At 38.4% G+C, this 18,144-nt stretch overlaps 1 protein-coding gene across 7 annotated transcripts in view; it reads left to right on the plus strand.

Annotated features, from left to right (window-relative positions):
- Positions 1-18,144, plus strand: part of lama2 (laminin, alpha 2) — a 129,230-nt gene that overhangs the window by 51,147 nt on the left and 59,939 nt on the right. For all 7 annotated transcript variants that reach the window (XM_026341336.1, XM_026341341.1, XM_026341339.1 and 4 more), the window contains exons 15-21: positions 307-411; positions 2,899-3,110; positions 3,572-3,683; positions 4,522-4,635; positions 6,956-7,083; positions 9,657-9,743; positions 14,282-14,493. In XM_026341336.1, the coding sequence (XP_026197121.1) occupies positions 307-411; positions 2,899-3,110; positions 3,572-3,683; positions 4,522-4,635; positions 6,956-7,083; positions 9,657-9,743; positions 14,282-14,493 (970 nt within the window). The remainder of the gene's footprint in view (positions 1-306; positions 412-2,898; positions 3,111-3,571; positions 3,684-4,521; positions 4,636-6,955; positions 7,084-9,656; positions 9,744-14,281; positions 14,494-18,144) is intronic.

Below are 18,144 nucleotides of genomic sequence, written 5' to 3' on the forward strand. Positions count from 1 at the left end.
CAAGTGTTTGCTAATGTTTGCTAACTTTAGAGAGATTTCTTTTTGCTGTGTAATTGACTTTACTTTGTGTTTTTGACATTTTTTTTTCTTTACTGTTACTCTCCCGTAATTATCACCATGTTTTTTGTTTAGCAATAGTTGCATAGTGTCAGTAAAATATTTTCATAGTAAATCAGTGTAAGGAATAAAATACATCTTGTCTCTGAGATGAGTATCAGCTGTTTGCCAGTGCACACGTCATGAATCATGTCACATTTCAGCAGTTTCACACAATTGTATTAATCTGTTTGATCTATCTCTCCCCAGCTTTCAGCCTATGGAGGGAGTGTGGTCTACACCGTGTCTTACTCTACAGACCAACAAGAACAAATGGGGATTAGAGTGACCTCAGAACCTGACCTGATCATAGAAGTAAGTTTCAGACACACACACAATGCTAAAATACATCAGAGAGCATTGACGTGAGTTAATGCCAAAGAGCTACATGGCTTATTTGTGTCTTTGTTGGTACTTTTGGGTGATATCTTAAGAGTAGTAGTGAAGTAAAACCTTATTGTAGAGCCCAGAGGAAGCCCACACGAACATGAGTGTGAGTGTGTGCTTTATAAATTTGTATCTGCTGCACTATTTATCTTTTCCCACAAGCCATTGACTCTTCAACAGTGAAGACCACTAAATGAAGTAGCTGTAAAAACACATACACACACACAGCTGGCAGAGAAATGCTGAACTTAGCAATAAAAAATGCAGATAGAGAGTCTCTACCTCTCTGCTCTCACTGTATGTCTTTATAATGAGCAGGTTGTGATATGATATATGGCAGCAATAAGCAAAGCAGCAACACTATTAGTTAACTGTTTATATCTCCTATATCACTAACAACATTGTGGGTTTGTCTGATTTCACACACACACACACACACTCTCACACACCAATGATTGTAACAACGTTGTGTTGGGAAATGCTGCATTTTTATCATTTTAATAAGCTTTAAAAAAAAGTAGAATGTTGAAGAAGATAAATATGGAGGCAAATACAAACAATAGCTGTATTATGACTGTTTTCAGTGTCTTTGGCTTATTGATAATATTATAAATACTGGAAATACTGTAACTAAATACTATAAAATAATAGAGAACACATGTAGGAAGGAATGTAAGGGGATAGAAAATGGGTAGGGAAGATAGAAGGAAAGAATAAAAGGATGAAAGAAAGATGGACAGTCACAGACCAATGAGCTTGTGTTATTTAAAGATGTGTCAGTGAGATCGACAGACTGGGAGGAGAAGGCAGAGGAGGACAAGTGTCGGTCTTGTTGTCAACAGAAAGCCTCTCCAAATGACGACAATAATGAACCACCTACACGCTGTCAACTGCTTTTCTCCTGCTTCTGTCTCTTTTTCAGCCTTTGTCTCAATTTGTTTTTTTTTTTTTCTTTCCCACCAGCTGTTTACCCTCCGCATATCTGCATCAAGTTGTGATGTTGTTTGTTGCACGGTTTTGTGACGCGTGCGTTGGAAGCAGCTCGTGTCTTGGTCGTATCTATTTGGGATCTGAATAGACAATAATCTCTCTGTCTTCATTTGTCTGAATGGCTTTGTTGATTTTTGTGTCTTTCTCTCAATCCGTGCCCACTTCATCAACCTCCATCAGCATAGTTAAAAGAAATGTAAATACTGTACTAAGCCTTTCACGAAAACAATAACTACAAGTGTTTTTCACTGAAAACTGTGCATAGTGACATTCAGCATACAACAACAGATTGACTACTAATTGTATAAAAAAAAAATTGTATATTTGTAGTTCTGTAGATGTTATTGCAAGAAAAGCATAATGTAAAAGCGGGTTGAAAGAAATGTGGCATGAGCAACGTAACCAAATACATTATTCACATTAACATTGTGGAGCTCACTGTACTCAGTTGTTTTTTTTAATCCTCTACTATATTAAAATATTGTTGTTCTGCTGTTGTGGAAAATTAATGACAACTGTATAAAATGTTCCTTCATTGTCATGAGCATCGGCACTAGGAATTAAAATTTTAAGCAATTTCCTTAACCAGTTGTCGTCAAGGTTTAACGTGAGTCAATTTATGAAATACAACAGTCTTTAGTAAAAGTTAGTTTAACCACTGATGTGATTAAGTTAACCACCAAGTTACATGAATTAAAAACTAATCAACACATCAACTTGATTTAAAATTCTGCCGCTATTCAACAATCATCCAGACTAAATTCAAAGTATAAGAACAGTGCACAACTTGCAGTACAAATCAGGCTATAGGTGCAGTATTTACTATTGGACAGCAGATGATCTAAGTTGTGTGTGTGATAAATGATAAAAACCTAAAAAAAGATGAACGTTTATCTATTTGGCCACTTTCTCCCTTCTTATTTTGCCTCCTTTTATTAGTTTCCTTCTTTATTTGTGTCTTTACGTCTGAATCCCTCTGCTCTGCCACTACTCTCCGTCTCTTTGTGCCTCCCTCCATCTCCTCTCTTTCAGTTAGTTTTTATTTAATGCTTTATTGGCATTGTAAGCACTCTCCCTCTTTCTCTTCACCTCCATCAGTAGTTGTCACTCTGTGTTAGCCGCTACATGCCATTGATCTGTTCTCAACAAGAGATAGTTGGATACCAGGCCCGGGCTCAATTCACTTTGCATTCAGTCCATTCAGAATGTCAATGGAAACTGCAGCTCATTACCTAATGACACATCACTCACACTTTCTTTTTCCTTTTTTTTCCCCCCGATCAGTTGGATATGATCGTCCTTTCATGAAAGAGGCTGGCTTTTAGAGAACATCAACTTCCTGGATTTATGGCATTACAAGTTAATTACAACAAAGAAGAGGAAAAAAGGCAATGATGTTTTTTTTTTTTCTATCTTCTCTAAAAGGGTGGTGGGATCAAGATTATTGACAGAAGATTTGGCCGGCCCGTGTACCCGTCATCACCAAGCACCAATCACATTGTTCTCCTTCCAGAGTACTTCCAGGTTTCAGATACAGCACAGCCGATTAGTCGGAGAGAGTTCTTGTCTGTATTGGCCAACGTGACTAGAGTGATGGTCCGGGCCTCTTACAGCACAGAATACACCGCTGTGTACAGGTAGGAACCAAACTAGACACACAGAGCTCACATAGCAGTGTTAATATATCATATTTTACTATACTGTTTAGTCTTTTTCTACTTGAAAGTCCCAACACATCATTCAGTAAATGTCATACAGTGTGATGATCAAAAACACATAGTGCAGTCTTAACATTATGCATTGAATAGGAGCTCAAATGTAAACTCCCAGCAGCTTTAAAGAAGAAATATTGACGACTTACAGAGTGAAGTCTCTCAGGCAGCTGTTTATAGCCAGTAAATAGCCTCAATCTAAGTTTTTGTAAACTAAACATAAAAAGTGTTTTTTATTGTTGGATGAATTTCTGCCTGAGAGAATAAAATTAGTAAAATGATCCAAATTGGCCTGTTGAGTAGAGAAGTAGATTGACTATAAATGTGCCACATGTTTATGGTTGATGTGTGTGTGTGTGTGTGTGTGTGTGTGTGTGTGTTTGTAGACTCCACTCCTTCTCAATGCAAGTAGCTAATCCCGCTGCCAGAGGCGAGAAGACAGCCTCAGCCGTAGAAATGTGTTCTTGTCCTCCTGGATATGCTGGAACTTCCTGTGAGGTAAACACACAGACACACACCTACTGAAATTTTAAAACACCCAGCACAAAAATCAATAGAAAACAGTCTTGGATCAAATTGCACCAGTAAAGGTTGAATAAAGCCACAAAAATGTAACAAGGTTACGGTGATTTGAATTTGAAAGGTCAGTCAACAAGGTAATGAAATACATTACGTCTCTTTTAATTAATTGCCTGAAAAGTTCTGAATGTCTTTTTTGAGTCAGTATTATAAACACTTTATTCCTTAAAGCTTGAAAGATAACTATGTGTCAAGTCATTAATAATGCAACGCACAATTCATTTTTATCCCGTCATACAGAAAAGGGAATGGGAACCAACTGCTCCCTGGAAGGGAAATAGCTTTTAGATGTAGAAACGTTTGAGCATTTTCAGCAGGGTGCTGTTTCTTTTTTTTTTTTTTTTTAATGATCTGCATCCAAACACATCAGCATGATCCCTAGTGCATGGGTTTTTGTTTTTTTGCTCTTAGTGTTCCTGATTTTTAACTGTGTTACTTGCATTAATAATCAACCTGATTGATCAAAATAAAATGAGCATGATGCTCCAGTGAAGTCCTTTAACTAACTAACTCAAACAGTTATATCTAATCAATCAGAATGCTGCTGGTATGTTGTTTTCTAGACAGCTGCATTATTTTGGATTTTATTTTACTTTTTTTTTTGTCTAACCACATATACATGAACAAAGTCTTAGCTTTACAATACAGAGAGTCACGTGAGGTGCTAATTAGTGGATCACAGAGTAATTACTCTACAGTAAAACGTTGTAAACATCATTATTTCTTTCTTTCTGTTCATGTTACGGGTGTGTTTCAGGCATGTATTCCAGGTTTTCGAAGGGTTAATGGCAGTCTGTATAATGGTGTGTGTGAAGCCTGTCGTTGTCATGGACATGCCACACAATGCGACAAGGACACAGGACGCTGCCTGGTAAGATGATCAATAGGTTAATTAACTCACCCGTGTGTTAAATTATTTTTGTTGCATTCAGAACTCAAAATACCTTTAATCCGATTTGCTCTGTCGTACTTTCAAACTTGTAAACCCTACAAACTGGAAAACAAAGTGATTTTTCTGCCTAGGGGGAAAAAAAAAATCTCAAATATTAACTGCTGAGAACAATACTGTAGGTAAAAGAGTTTAATCACTTTTGATATTTACAAAATGTCAATGATAATGTCAAAATGGAAATTAAGCATACAGTATTTTCCAAAATGTGCAGAATTTTAGGAAATACAAGCTATGGCATAATAGTTTTTTATGCAGGTTTGTTAAAAACGAACTCGTAAAGCTGTCGCCCCGTTTAACGAGCTAAGTTGCTTTTCAGAAGTAAATTACCTTACATTTAAATTTGTATTTGTTTTGAACTTTCAGCTTTACTGTATGTATTTTAGATGACTAACTCCATGAGGTTTACTCATGTAGAGTTGGGAGTTCACCCCATAAATTGTAGACAAGTGGTGCTTAGACTGAGATGTTAATGCTTTTAATGCATATTCAACAAAAAATGCTGTAGTTTTCTCATTTAGGTTCTTCTTAAGTTTTTGGAGCCAACATCTTATAGCCATTAGAGGTTTTGTAAGTTAAGACATTTAAACCTGGCTATATAGAAAAAATAAAACACACACACACACACACACACACACACACATATATATATATACATTGGTACATGCTAACCAGCTCATGTGCATCTGCAGTCACACGTTGGCACTCCCCAGTCTACACATTGCCTCAGGCTTAAGCTGTCAGTTAGCATCAAACTAAATACACACACACACACACACACACACACACCGAGCTGTGACTTTTGTAGTGCCATGTTATGTTTCATTATAGATGAAGAGGATGCTGGGATATGTCTGGGATATATAGAGGGAGAACACACACTGACAGGCAGATTCAGTCGTTCTTTTTCCCAGACTTGTGCACACATACACAGGGCTGGAAGACAACTTGACATAAAGTCAATCGTAGATGTGCACGCAAACAAACATACACACCTCCTGTATACATATTCATATGGTGACAAGCAGACAGATGCACACTCTCCTTCGCTTTAGACGGTGTTTTTTCCTCTTATTGTTGAAAAGCTGAGACCATATTTGTATGTAGGCTAACTGTGCATCTGTGTGCAATGTGAATATGCTGAGAAGAAATGATTCGCCACATGGCAACTTCACAGACCCACACACACATCTGTTTACTGTAGATTCACACAATGCAACATGAAAGACCTCTGTGTACTGTTGTGTCTGGACAGCGGTTTGACAACAATGTGTTTAGAGTGGGCAAGGACCACAGTGAGGGGAAAAAACACATTCATTTACATTACAACTGAACCAGCAGTGTGGCTAGTATTAATTTTATACTGTATTACTAGTTAGTCACAGTAATTCTAAAGTAAATTATAATGTGTTATACCTCATTGCTTGTATATAACTCTAATCTAATGATCCTACAACTCATATAATAGACTTGTTTTGTGCAATGTCAATCGTACTTTATACATTATAACAGTTGAAGGGAAAAAGTTGGCATTTAAACTGAACGGACAGAGTTCATTACTGTTGATTTATATTTTCAAAGTGACGAGCACCTAAAGAAATTTTAAAAATTTTGAAGCTTGCAGTTTTTACCTATGTGAAATGTGGTAATACAGTACATTCTGAGGTACATTAGTGAACCAGTGTTGTGTTGCAATTGTACCTCTGAGCCCTGTGTTCCTGTTACTTATGGTAATGAAATGTGATGCTAATCCTGAACCATATCATTAACCTTCATTGACCTCCTCGAGATTGTTCCTCCTGCTGCTGTCTGTTTGAGAATAATTTGATTTGACAGCTTTATTTAATAACAGCAATTTCATTTTTTGTTAAAATGTCAACAACTCTGCTCTTATTGTACCGCTGAAATCCTCAAGCCAATTACTTTTATACCTTTTTAATCTTTCTAATCATATTAAAATAGAGATTTATGGTTAAATCGGGTTTCTTCTCAGTCCTGACTCACATCCTGTCCATTTATCAACTGTATTAACTGATGTGAGCTTCATCATTCAGCGTTATCAAATCTTAAACCCTGTTATTTTCAAAATGGTGTCTTCTCTGCCTGGTAACTTGCAGAAGCAAGAAAACCGCAAAGAACTCGTTGGTTTTTAACCAGTTATGATGAAAAGACTTCTTGTAATATAAATCTTATGATGGTTTGTTTGCCTGATATTAGTTTTTTTGCTCTTGACGTCCCCCAGGACTGCTCCCACCATACCACAGGCCACTACTGTGACACCTGCCTACCTGGTTACTACGACAACGCCACCCGTGGGTCACCTGCAGACTGCAAGCCTTGTGCTTGCCCATTTAATCTTCCTAGCAACAAGTAGGTACCAAAGACTCTGGAGCTAATGTCGCCATGAAGACACAGTTTAATCAAACACTTCAATTTATCACTGCTAACCCCGGTGACTCTGTGGCCCCAATTTTCTCTTTTTGACCTGGCACTTCATAACATCTCTTTCCTTTCCTGACTCTGAGTATATTTCCTGTCTATGAACAATATCACCACAAAAATAGTCTTTCCTCAACGTTGGTGGGAATATAATTGTAAAGACATGGAAAGAAAAATCATCACTGCAGGTAGACGCGTCAAGATAAGTGGAGCAACATCATCTCTGTTGGTGAAAATGTCCTCACCTGTTGTAGAACCAATATAACTGTGACGATAACATTTAAAACTGCAGCAAGCTCAACCTCCCACAAATTATTAAGCTGTTTAAAACCTTTATACCGTTCTTCTTGAATTGAACATGCTGTGCCTGCATGCAAATGTACACGAAAGTATCAGTTAAAAATACTTTAAAAAAAGCGAAACCTAAGTTTGGGGGATGTAATCCAATACATTTATTAATGTGTAATAATTTCTTCATCCATTTATTACTAGTTTGATATTTACATCTTATTGGAATGTACTGTGGAACAAGGCAATGGACAAGGAAGCCCAGTTTCCAAAAAACTTTGGTGTATGATGTAAAATAAAAATAATAAAGTAAAACCAGAATACAATAATTTGTATATTGGATACGATTGATATAGGATTTTAGCTGCTCAATACTTGAGCCTCATTTGTTGTATTTAAACTATGTGTTAAATGTTATGAGTGGGTTTTAGTTGGCAGCATTTGTGTCTCCTGTTGCCTTCAGTCTCAGATAAATAAATATAAAAAAGACAAACAATACATTTTGATTTGGTTAAACTTGATATTTGCTCCTCCTGTTATATTGTAGATCTGTACTTGACCACAGAGAGATGCTGTGTGTTTGCTGCACAGATGCATCAACGTGCGCAGAAACGCAGACAGCAGCTGAGAATCTTTGTGCAGTCATGACATGTCATGTTCAAACCTCACAGAGCTAAAGAAAGACACAACTCGCTCTCTCTCTTTCCCTCCCTTATTGCTCCCCTTCTCCAACTCCCTCTAACCCCAACAGTAATAATAGCTTAAAGGTGCCATTCCTTTGGGCCTCTCAAAATAGCCATGTAGTCCCATATGTTCACTGTTCAAGTGAACGAGGCTCAGATAGCCAACCAGCAGATTAGTCAGGCTGTTTGTTAGCAGTTATGACTAATAACTATCAACTGTGTTTGATGTCCATATTAGTTCAACACTGGAAGCATAGCAACAAGTTAAAGCAATTCAAGAAGGGTTGTGTTAGGAAGGGCATCTAGCATAACACCTGCCAAATAAATGTGCAGACCGTGATCCGCTGTGGTGACCCCCATGGGGTCAGCTGAAACCATTAGCAAGGCTTTATCATACAATAATGTATATTAAGTCTATTATGTGTCTTGTGGTTGTACCTACAGCCACAGATTGGATTTGAAACTCTCCCATGACACACGCAAAATAACTGTAAGTGTGTAGTCATGAGTCTGAGTCACTTGAGAGATGCAGTTAATCTTGATATATCTAAGATAATATTCTCAGGATCTGCAAGTTCTTCACAAATCTGCATGTTCGTCTGTTGTTTTTTCCATTTTGATGTAAATCTAGATTAGATGCAGATTAAAATACTTAAGTTTTATTATTACAGTAACTCATTTAAAAAATTGTACCTCCTTCGCAGAACTACTTTCTGTTGGTGTTTAAGTCTTGAATAAATAATCATAGTTGATGTTTTGCAGGCTTGAGGTGTTTGCTACCACCTCTTATTAGGTGGTAGCCGTGTTACCTAGGATCCTGTAGTTTATATCAACCCCTTTAGGTGATTAAATGAATTTCTTGGATTAACTATAAAAGCTGGTTGTTTTATACCTACATTTATCAATGTGAAATGAAATAGCTCATTCTATGATTTTTATTTTTTACATCCATCCATTGCACTACTGAAACAACATAATTTTCAGCAAAACAGGTTTTGGTCCATGTTAAATTAAGATGGTTTTAAGCAGTTACACCCCCTTAATACAGAGGTGTTATGTCCAAGCAAAACCTACTTGTAATTGAAGGAGCAGCTCACAGTTAGTGTCAGCCAGCCAGCCAGACAGTCAGTCAGCCCGTGAGTCAGCCTGGGCCCTGGAACCTGAGCCAGTAGAACTATCTATAGTTTATGGAAGTGGGAGGGTGATAGAACGAGGGGAAGAGACTGTGCTTTACTGTGTCTGTCTCTCCATTCATTTAGGATACAGTTCAGGGAGGAAGAGGTTTTTTAAAATCAGGAGTGTGTGGAAGTATAGACACATGGGTGAAAGAGAGGAAATTTAGTGTGTTTGTGTCTGTGAAAGTAGGGACACAGGTGTTTGTGTGTGCACACGGAGAGAAAACATGGTCATAATTCGCCACTGTCCTCTCCTCTTCCTCCTCTTCTTTCTCCCACACTTCACTTTGGGGCAAAACTACCGAAATTATCAACAACTTCCACAACAACAATCACGTCATCTTGGCACCTCCAATAGCTTCAGCCCCACCTGCCACCTGAGTGAAGACGGAGAGTTGCTGTGCAACCAGTGTCAGCTTGGATACACAGGACCTCGATGCAACAGGTAACACTCACAAAATGCTTTGCAAAGTGCATGCAAACTAAACTATATTCACTTATAGTGAGAGTAATAGTCCAGCTAAGTTCCACATCCCTGAATGCAGAGCTGGAAATTCAGTCACAACTGTTTGTAAACATGTAGAAATGCACTCCGATAAATCTTTAATCCAAATGTGACTTCACGTCTGTTGTGGCAGTTTCAGTGTTTAGATACCACGTGCAAAGAACAGTGTAAAAATAAAGCCGCTGTTATTATAATTCCTTAAAAAGCCTACTTGGAAAATAATTTAGGCCTATAGTCTGCCATTCCCAAATTAAAACAGAAAATGCTGCTCATTAGCTGAAGTACACGATATTTCATTGTCCGTCTAGCTTTCTGTCCGCAGCACATTTATTAGTTGACTGACATTCTTGTTCCATTAGCTGTGAGCTCCTTCACCAACCAAGGACTAATGAGAAGCCTGTCTTTGAATGCTAGCCTTGTTAAAACTTCAGGCTATACTGTCATGTGGTGATGCAGACTGAGCAAATGTAAGTTTTAAGCAGCCGTCCTCCCTGAAATCCCCACACTTGGACTGTTTTCTAGTGAACTGAAACTGCCCACAGCTATAATTAGGACTTATTCAGTGTCTTAGTTTTTCCTTTAAAATCTAAGTAATGTTATGATTACTGTACAAAATTGTTGGTCAAATTCAGTATGATAGTGATGAAAACTTAAAATGAAACCTTGTACTTGTACTTGTACCTAGTTTTCTGTTTGGCGATAATTCAGGTATACATTTTTAAATTATCATTAAATGCAAGTGTGATGCAGGTGTCTATAGTGAATAAACTGCTTTTATAAGCATTTTTCTGTTTTGCAATAGTATGTTTCAGTGTTAGGTGCTTATCCGGATAATTCTATTCTAACAATTTTAATCTAGACTATAAAGCTTTGTGCTGCTGCAAGTGTTCAGTTGCACTAATTCAGGCCTTTGCTATTTGTTCCCCTTGTGGACACGAGGCCTTGGCTCACTGGCCTGCATAGTCTGCATGCCTCGCTGCGCTGTTCACAGCAGAGTCCGTCTGTCTGCCTTTTAGACTTTTTATAAACCTCATTTGCTAGTGGACAGCACACCGACTCATTATCAGCCTGTTTTTAACTCTGTCATAGCTGCTCATAACTGCTACACCTTTTCCTAATGTACTTCCATGGAACTGAATTGTGTGGCTGTGTAAATTATTTTAAATTTATTCTCTCTCTCTCTCTCTCTCTATATATATATATATATAGAGAGAGAGAGAGAGAGTTTATTCTATGTTTTTGAGTCTGTCTCATTTAAAAATGCAGAATATATCTGTGTATCTACATTCTTACATCCATACGTTCCTTGTTTTGATGCAGTATCATGTCTCCGGTCATAAAGGTTGGATTTTCACTTAAGGGAGAGAGAAACGGAGGCTGTTGGTTACGCTGATTCGAAACACATAAAGGCTGACATAATGTAAAATAATATTTTATTACTAATGACAGTATTGGAGAGGTAATCAGCAGTTGGTTGATTTCTTGTTCTATTAGTCTAATTGATACCTGCAATGCGCTACTTGCCATTACACTTCATTATCTACAGTGGGTTTGTTGTTGTTAGTGGTAATTAATTGAAATGTGCCAATTTGTCTGTATTATGGGCTTTAACAGAATAAGCTGTTCTATCCCTCCCATGCTAATAGACTATCCACTCGGTGCTAAGTGATTCTGCTTTTCAATTTCCTGTCCATAAACAGCCATTTAAAATTTAGCTGAAAGCACTTTAATGCTGCTGCCTAATGAATGAGTGAACTAAAACACAGTTTTAAGGTGTTATTTGGGTTTTGCCAGTGCGTGCGGATGATACTGGTCTTTAACAGTGTTGCAAAATATATATACCACACACTCGTGTGAGATGTAATGTACGCTGCTTTTATCCACAAGGAAGCTGAAAGCAGTAATGGCGCCATTACTGCCTGCTTACTGTAGTAATAATCTCAGCAGCGATAAAAATGGCAATCATGGCAGCGTCTTGGTAGCTCGATGGTCGCACTACATGCCACATAACCGCACTGCTTCTGGTCCAAGTCTGTCTGGGGACTTGCACGCATACAAAGCTTGGGGAGCAGTGAAAGTGATCAAATTGATTCTGCTGTTTTTCTGTGTGTTGGATAGTTCTAGTCTTTAATATCCAGAGATGGTGAAAACAGAAGACAAACAGCTGTTTTGAGAGAATTTGCTGAAACTTTCACAGCTGGTTTGTTGTTGATGAGAATTTTGTACAAATTCATATATTTGAGATCATGCAGCTTTGGAAAATGCCCACTGTTGGAATATGGAAAGTCAAATAAGCTCACTATTAAAAGTTACATGCACCAAGGCTGATATTTGCTAATTCTTTGAGTTATACTGAAACTAAAACAAGACCTTATTTTCAATAACTCAATATAAATACATTTAAAAATAAAAACAAACAAAACCACATTTCTTTATGTAAAAATCCCACTTTACTTCCTTAAAATAATATGCCCCCATTTCTACTTTTAAGAGCAAATATGTAGTATCAGTTGATCTCAAAATACTTCAAAAGTTAAGTAAATGGAAAGAATCTGGAGTAGTCTTCCCCTGGTACCAACTTCCCAGTTATAACACTAAAAATAAGAGACTGCAATTTACGTTCCCACTCTGTAACTCTACCATTTGCGCTCAGTGTTTCCTGTTCACTGTGATGGTTTTGACCAGGTGTCTGACCCACCCCCAGTATTTCTCCTTTAAGTTTGCTGGACTCTACACTATAAATACTTTCACTTCCTCTTGATGCCCAGATCACCTCACACACACACACACACACACACACACACACACACACACACACACACACACACACACACATATGCACAGACAGTATGGGATAGAATATAATAGAACACAAGCTTCAAAGTGTGAATTCTTGCAAATAAGACTTAATACATACAGAAACACACACTTTTTCCCCACCTCTTCACTTCTATCAAGAAGTGAGATTGCTGCCACTTGACTAGGGGGGTGTACTTGTAGCACCATACACAAAAACAGAAATACACGCACAGGGGCACACTTCAACAACATGCACACACAGAAGCTAATAAACCAGTTCTATTGAGTACCAAGGAGGGTCAGTGGTAATAATAGCTGCCTGCTCTTGACTCCTTCCCTCTCTCTGTCCTTTCTTTCCCTTCTCTCTAAATTCAATTCTCTTCTCAATGTGAAGACCTTCCCCCCCTCCTTCATCTCTTTTTTTGTTTCCTCTATTCTCTCGCTCACTCTCTGTCCTCTGTTCCTCTTCTCTTTCATCTCAATTCCCTTTTCAGCCTGTAGAGCTTAATTTCAGCTCAGGCCTGTTTTATTTGGTTGCAGTGCCTCTTGTCACGGGGCTCACTCTCTCAGGTTAATACAGTTTGCAGCATCTAGGCTTCCTCTTATTAATCAAATTAAAGAATCTGAAAGAAAAAAAACAGGAATAAAAATCTTGGAATGTGACAATTCGCACATTTGTGTGTCCTTGTCCTTGCTCAAGGGTACTGACAACTATATTGCATCGTCTTTTGCTTTTTTCACCGAACATAAAATAATCCAGTGATTTTCATACATGTCAACCAGTAATGCATTTATGTTCATTTAAAAAGAGGCACAAAAACATCATACATTGCTTCAGATAAATTGGATGAACAAATAAGAATAACCTTTCAACCTTATGCACAGTGTTAATGAATGCCTGATTCTGTTTACATGTTATGTGAGAGTGTGTACAGCAGGTACCTTCATACACTTACTATAATGATTCTGATAATTCCCATAGACTCTGCTTAGTTGAGCTCTATTGCTTATTTACTTGCTGATTGGATGTTGGTGCCAGCTCTTCAGAGATGCGACCTATACTTTAATTAGCAATTTTGTATTTGACGATGTCATTTTGCCATACACATACTGGAAATCTGCTGAAATCTCAGGGTTGTTTGCTGCTGTTGTTCGACATGAGATGGAAGACGAGGTGAGCCCCTGCATATTTTCTTGCAGACATAAAAGCTGAAAAAACATTTTCAGGTGTGATTTTCTACATGAAAGAAGAAGAAAACTCAGTTTTCAAGATCTCAACATTAAGTGCCCAGTGGTTTTATTGTTACAGTGAACACAGGTCAGCATGGGAACCACTACAAAGCAAACTACGATGCACTGTATGTTCTACTACAGCGGTACATCATGTCCAGAATTCTTATTTGTATTATTTCACTTCCTGCTGATCTTAAAACACGTGAAACAAATTGATTTTGGACTAAAATGGTATTTCAAGGAGCAGAAGCTTTGATGTAGTAGAATTTACATGAAGTAAATCCTAGCTGCCTTGTTGACATGTATACACAATTTTACTATCAGACATGAAACACTGGAGCCTTTGAAATATTTCAACAGCTTTTTCCAGTTAGCTGATCATTTTTGTAGCAGGGCAACCGGCATGAAACGGCATCATTAAACTGTGTCTCTCTGCTGCCTCCTAGATGTTCCAATGGATACTACGGCAAGCCTGATGTGCCAGGGGGCTCCTGCCGGCCCTGTGATTGCCATGGCAACCTGGACCTATCCATACCAAACAGTTGTGATCCAATCACAGGCCGGTGTCTGCGCTGTCGCCAAGGTTATAGCGGTGTAGCTTGTGACAGCTGTGCTGAAGGTTACTACGGAGATGCCATCACAGCAAAGAACTGCCAGCGTAAGTAAACCCACTAAAACGAAATCTCAAATGTAAAAACATGAGGAGCTTATAATTAGCAATTGTGAGCTAGAGGTTCACAAAAATGGGATACAGTAGTAGTAAGTTATGAAGTAGTTCAAGTAGAAGAGAGAGACACTGATAGAAAATAGCTCAATAAATCTCGGGTTTGTTAGAAGGCAAGAGGGAGGAAGGCACAGGCCAACTGAAGAATAATCGAAGGCCAGATGAAATTAAAATTGAGCTTTTAGGCCGTCATCTTTTGCGTAAATCAAACACTGCACATCATGACAAACGTACCATCCCCACTGTGCAGTATGGTCTTAGGAGCATCATGTTGTGTGGAAGCTTCTTTTGTGAAGATAAAAGGTGGAATAAAATAAACAAGATGCAACAGAACTGTGACCTAAGAATAGACTTGTTTTCCAGTAGCACAGTGACCTCCAGTATGCAGTCATATTGATGTTCTTGAGTGGCGACTTCAGAGCCTAGACCCCAGTCCAGTTGGGAGTTTGTCTTGAAACTTCAACTGGAAGTATAGTATATGTAAGTATAGTATAGTATAGCATCTATGTGTACAATGCTGCTCAGACAAATCCACCCCGGCTCAGTGGTAGAAATGTTTTTTCTGATTTTAAACAACCTATTTAATGGATTAGAAAATGTATAGCTGTGGTGGCTCCTAGTGGTAGTGTGGAACATGACTGCATGCCACTGACTGAAGCAGTTTGTCTAGAGATTATCTACAACCTATGAGAAAAAATTAAAAGACAGTGAAATCAAATAAAAATTCTGTGCATTGGACATCAAGAAACAACCCTATACATAAAGAGCCACTCTGCTAAATAACTCAAATGTACTGTAAATGTGAGACACCACTTACTTTTCAATTAATCATAAAGAAAGCCAGTAGTGCAGCTTGTATGTCTCAGCAGGGGTACTACACTGAAGAGTACTGTGTTCTCTATGAAACTCAATTTTAGCTAAATGATACCTTGAATCCTTTCACTAAAACACTGAGCAGATAGTACACCATCTGGAGGGTGTGCTGCGTGTGTGTGCGTGCGTGAGTGAGTGACTGTGCATCGGCAAACAGCTGTGCAAGTAGGAGGCGTGATGTCAGCGCGGTCTGCTGTCTGCCAGCTGTGTTTAAGAGTGAGAATAAAGAAGTATACCTGTTTGTGGGTAGGAAAAAAATAAATAAATAAAGCACGGGGGTGTACTGAACAAGAGGGAAACAGAGAGAGATGATGTTTATTTGTCAAAATCTTCATTTAAACCTGCGTCATGACTAAATGTGTGGCACAGCAGTGATGAGCGTTAGACCTGCTGACCGATCAGAAGCCAGATAAAACCATCCGACAGGCTCAGAATCAGGTAGATGGGCTAACAGATGGTATTAATGTGTATTTGATAGTTCATTGTTCTGTAGTTGTTTCCCCTCTCCACCCAGCTAAATGGTTATTGATTAATCAGCCTGATCTATTGCTCTCCTACAGTGCTGATCGGCTGCTTGTGTCTGGGAGATGGTGGTTTGTTATTGATCCTGTACGAATGACAAAAGACCACCAGGAATTATTAAAACACAGCCACTCTCTCTACCTCTCTACTTCTGTCACTCTTGCTCTCTCACTCCGTCGCTCCCACTATTGCTCCCAGTCTTAATGAATTTTATTGAGTGGAGCAGGGTAGTTCAGACCAAGTCCATTTGCGCACTATTAGACTGTAAAAATCCTTCACTTTTTCTTTTCATGTCAGACTTGTAATCTGTGGCCATTTTTGCTGCAACCATTTTGTGCGTCCCACTAATGATGGTTCAGTTTATTTCAGTGAGGGGAAAAAAATGGTTTGATTTTTCAAGCAAACGTGACCACAAAGCAATTTGTCTGGGGAATAAATTTAGGATAATTAACTCCGCTGACCATTTCTCACATAGGGAAAAGTTGTTTGCAAGTTGATGAGAAGAAGTGAATTGCCCTGTCACACTTTTGTCCAATCACTGGAACAAAGTGGATATGTAATAATTCAATAATGCAATTATGCTTCCTGTGTGCCTGACATTTAATTAATGGTTTGTAGATACATCATATAGTAGATCAATAAACTCTTTGGGGATCTGTGGGGGACAAACAGAACTTTTTTATGGACTGTCTATTTGTGGTCTGTGCTCAGGCTTTGCCTTTTATGGGATTGATAGGCCCCAAATGTGCCAACTAATGAATGTGTAGCAAACGACCTGCCTGCTATATAACATGGTTTTATGCATTCAACAAATAAATACTTGCACTTTTTTAAGTAAAAAGCAGTAGATGATCTGTGAGGTCTATCTTAATAGAATTCAGGAGCTCAGATGTTCTAAGATGTCTGTGACTCGGAGGTCACAGGTTTGAGTCCCAGCTCTTGAGCTGGGAAAGTGAAAGATTGAGAAACACTTGTACTTCACTCTACACCTTCCTCCGAGACGTCTGCAGTCAAACAGCTTAACCCTGAATTCCACTACTTGATCTGCTCAGTGGTCAGTAGTCACTTTAAGTGTTGCTGCAGGTGTCTGTATGAATGCCAAGCAGGGGGGTGGTGGAAAAACAGGATGTATTCTCAGCTGATGTCTTGTAGATAGCCACAAGTAAAAATGTCCGATAAGGAAGTTTGATATTGTATAAAACAGTGATGCATGCTGAAGTGCCTTTTGTAAACTCTTATAACTACATCTATATGTACAAAACCGCATTGCTGGTGGCAGAAATTATAATGAAACTGACCTTATAGTGGCAATAAACTTTTCTTTTTGGCTGCTAAAGTAACCACTTAAAGAATAAACTCGGAGTTTATCAGTCAAGTAACTGGCACTTGAATGTGCATCATCTCCCATGCCTATGTTAATTGTTTTCCTTGAATGTGGACTCAGTTTCAAGTTGCTCAGTGCTGAGTTTATGCTTGATAGATTGCATGACACCTGGTCATTGCAGGAATCCACCTTTTGTAGTGCTGATAGTATAGAATACAGTATATTCACAATACTGTCATTAGTTTGTTGATATGAAAGACTGTTGGTTAACAGAACATAATGTATTCCAAGTTGCAAACATGGTCATTAGGACAAACTCTGGAAAAATCACACACAACAAAAAGCAAAATTTTGTCTCAGAAAGAGACTTAAATTATAGCAACTGACAGAACGGAGTCCAGATGGTCTCTAAAGGGTGAAACTAGGGGGGTGAGAGACTTTGTGTGAGAAATTTCTTATTTTCTTCTATGTTTAATCAGGTGTGTGTGACTCTGTGTGCGTGTGTGTGTGTGTGAGAGCGAGGCAGGTCATCCATCATGCATGCATTGTGTATAAAGCTGGATTTAATGTATGTTATATATTGTTTTTGCATATTTATGTGTGTGAGTCGTTGGGCATCTGTTGTGTCACCCACACACACACACACACACACACACAAACACACAAACACACACACTTTCCTATCATGCTTTCAGGTCTGTCCTTCTGTCTTTTTTTTCTTTTTTTTTTAAAACTTATACGAGGAGAAAATGGCAGGAGGTAGAACAGGCAACGGGTATGCATGTGTGTCTATGTGATGTGGTGCATGCTGCTAATTTCCTAAGAATGTGTGTGTTTGTGTGTACTGTATGCATGTGTGCTTCTGA

This window comes from Anabas testudineus, chromosome 24, assembly GCF_900324465.2.
Source record: "Anabas testudineus chromosome 24, fAnaTes1.2, whole genome shotgun sequence".
Taxonomy (NCBI): Eukaryota; Metazoa; Chordata; class Actinopteri; order Anabantiformes; family Anabantidae; genus Anabas; species Anabas testudineus.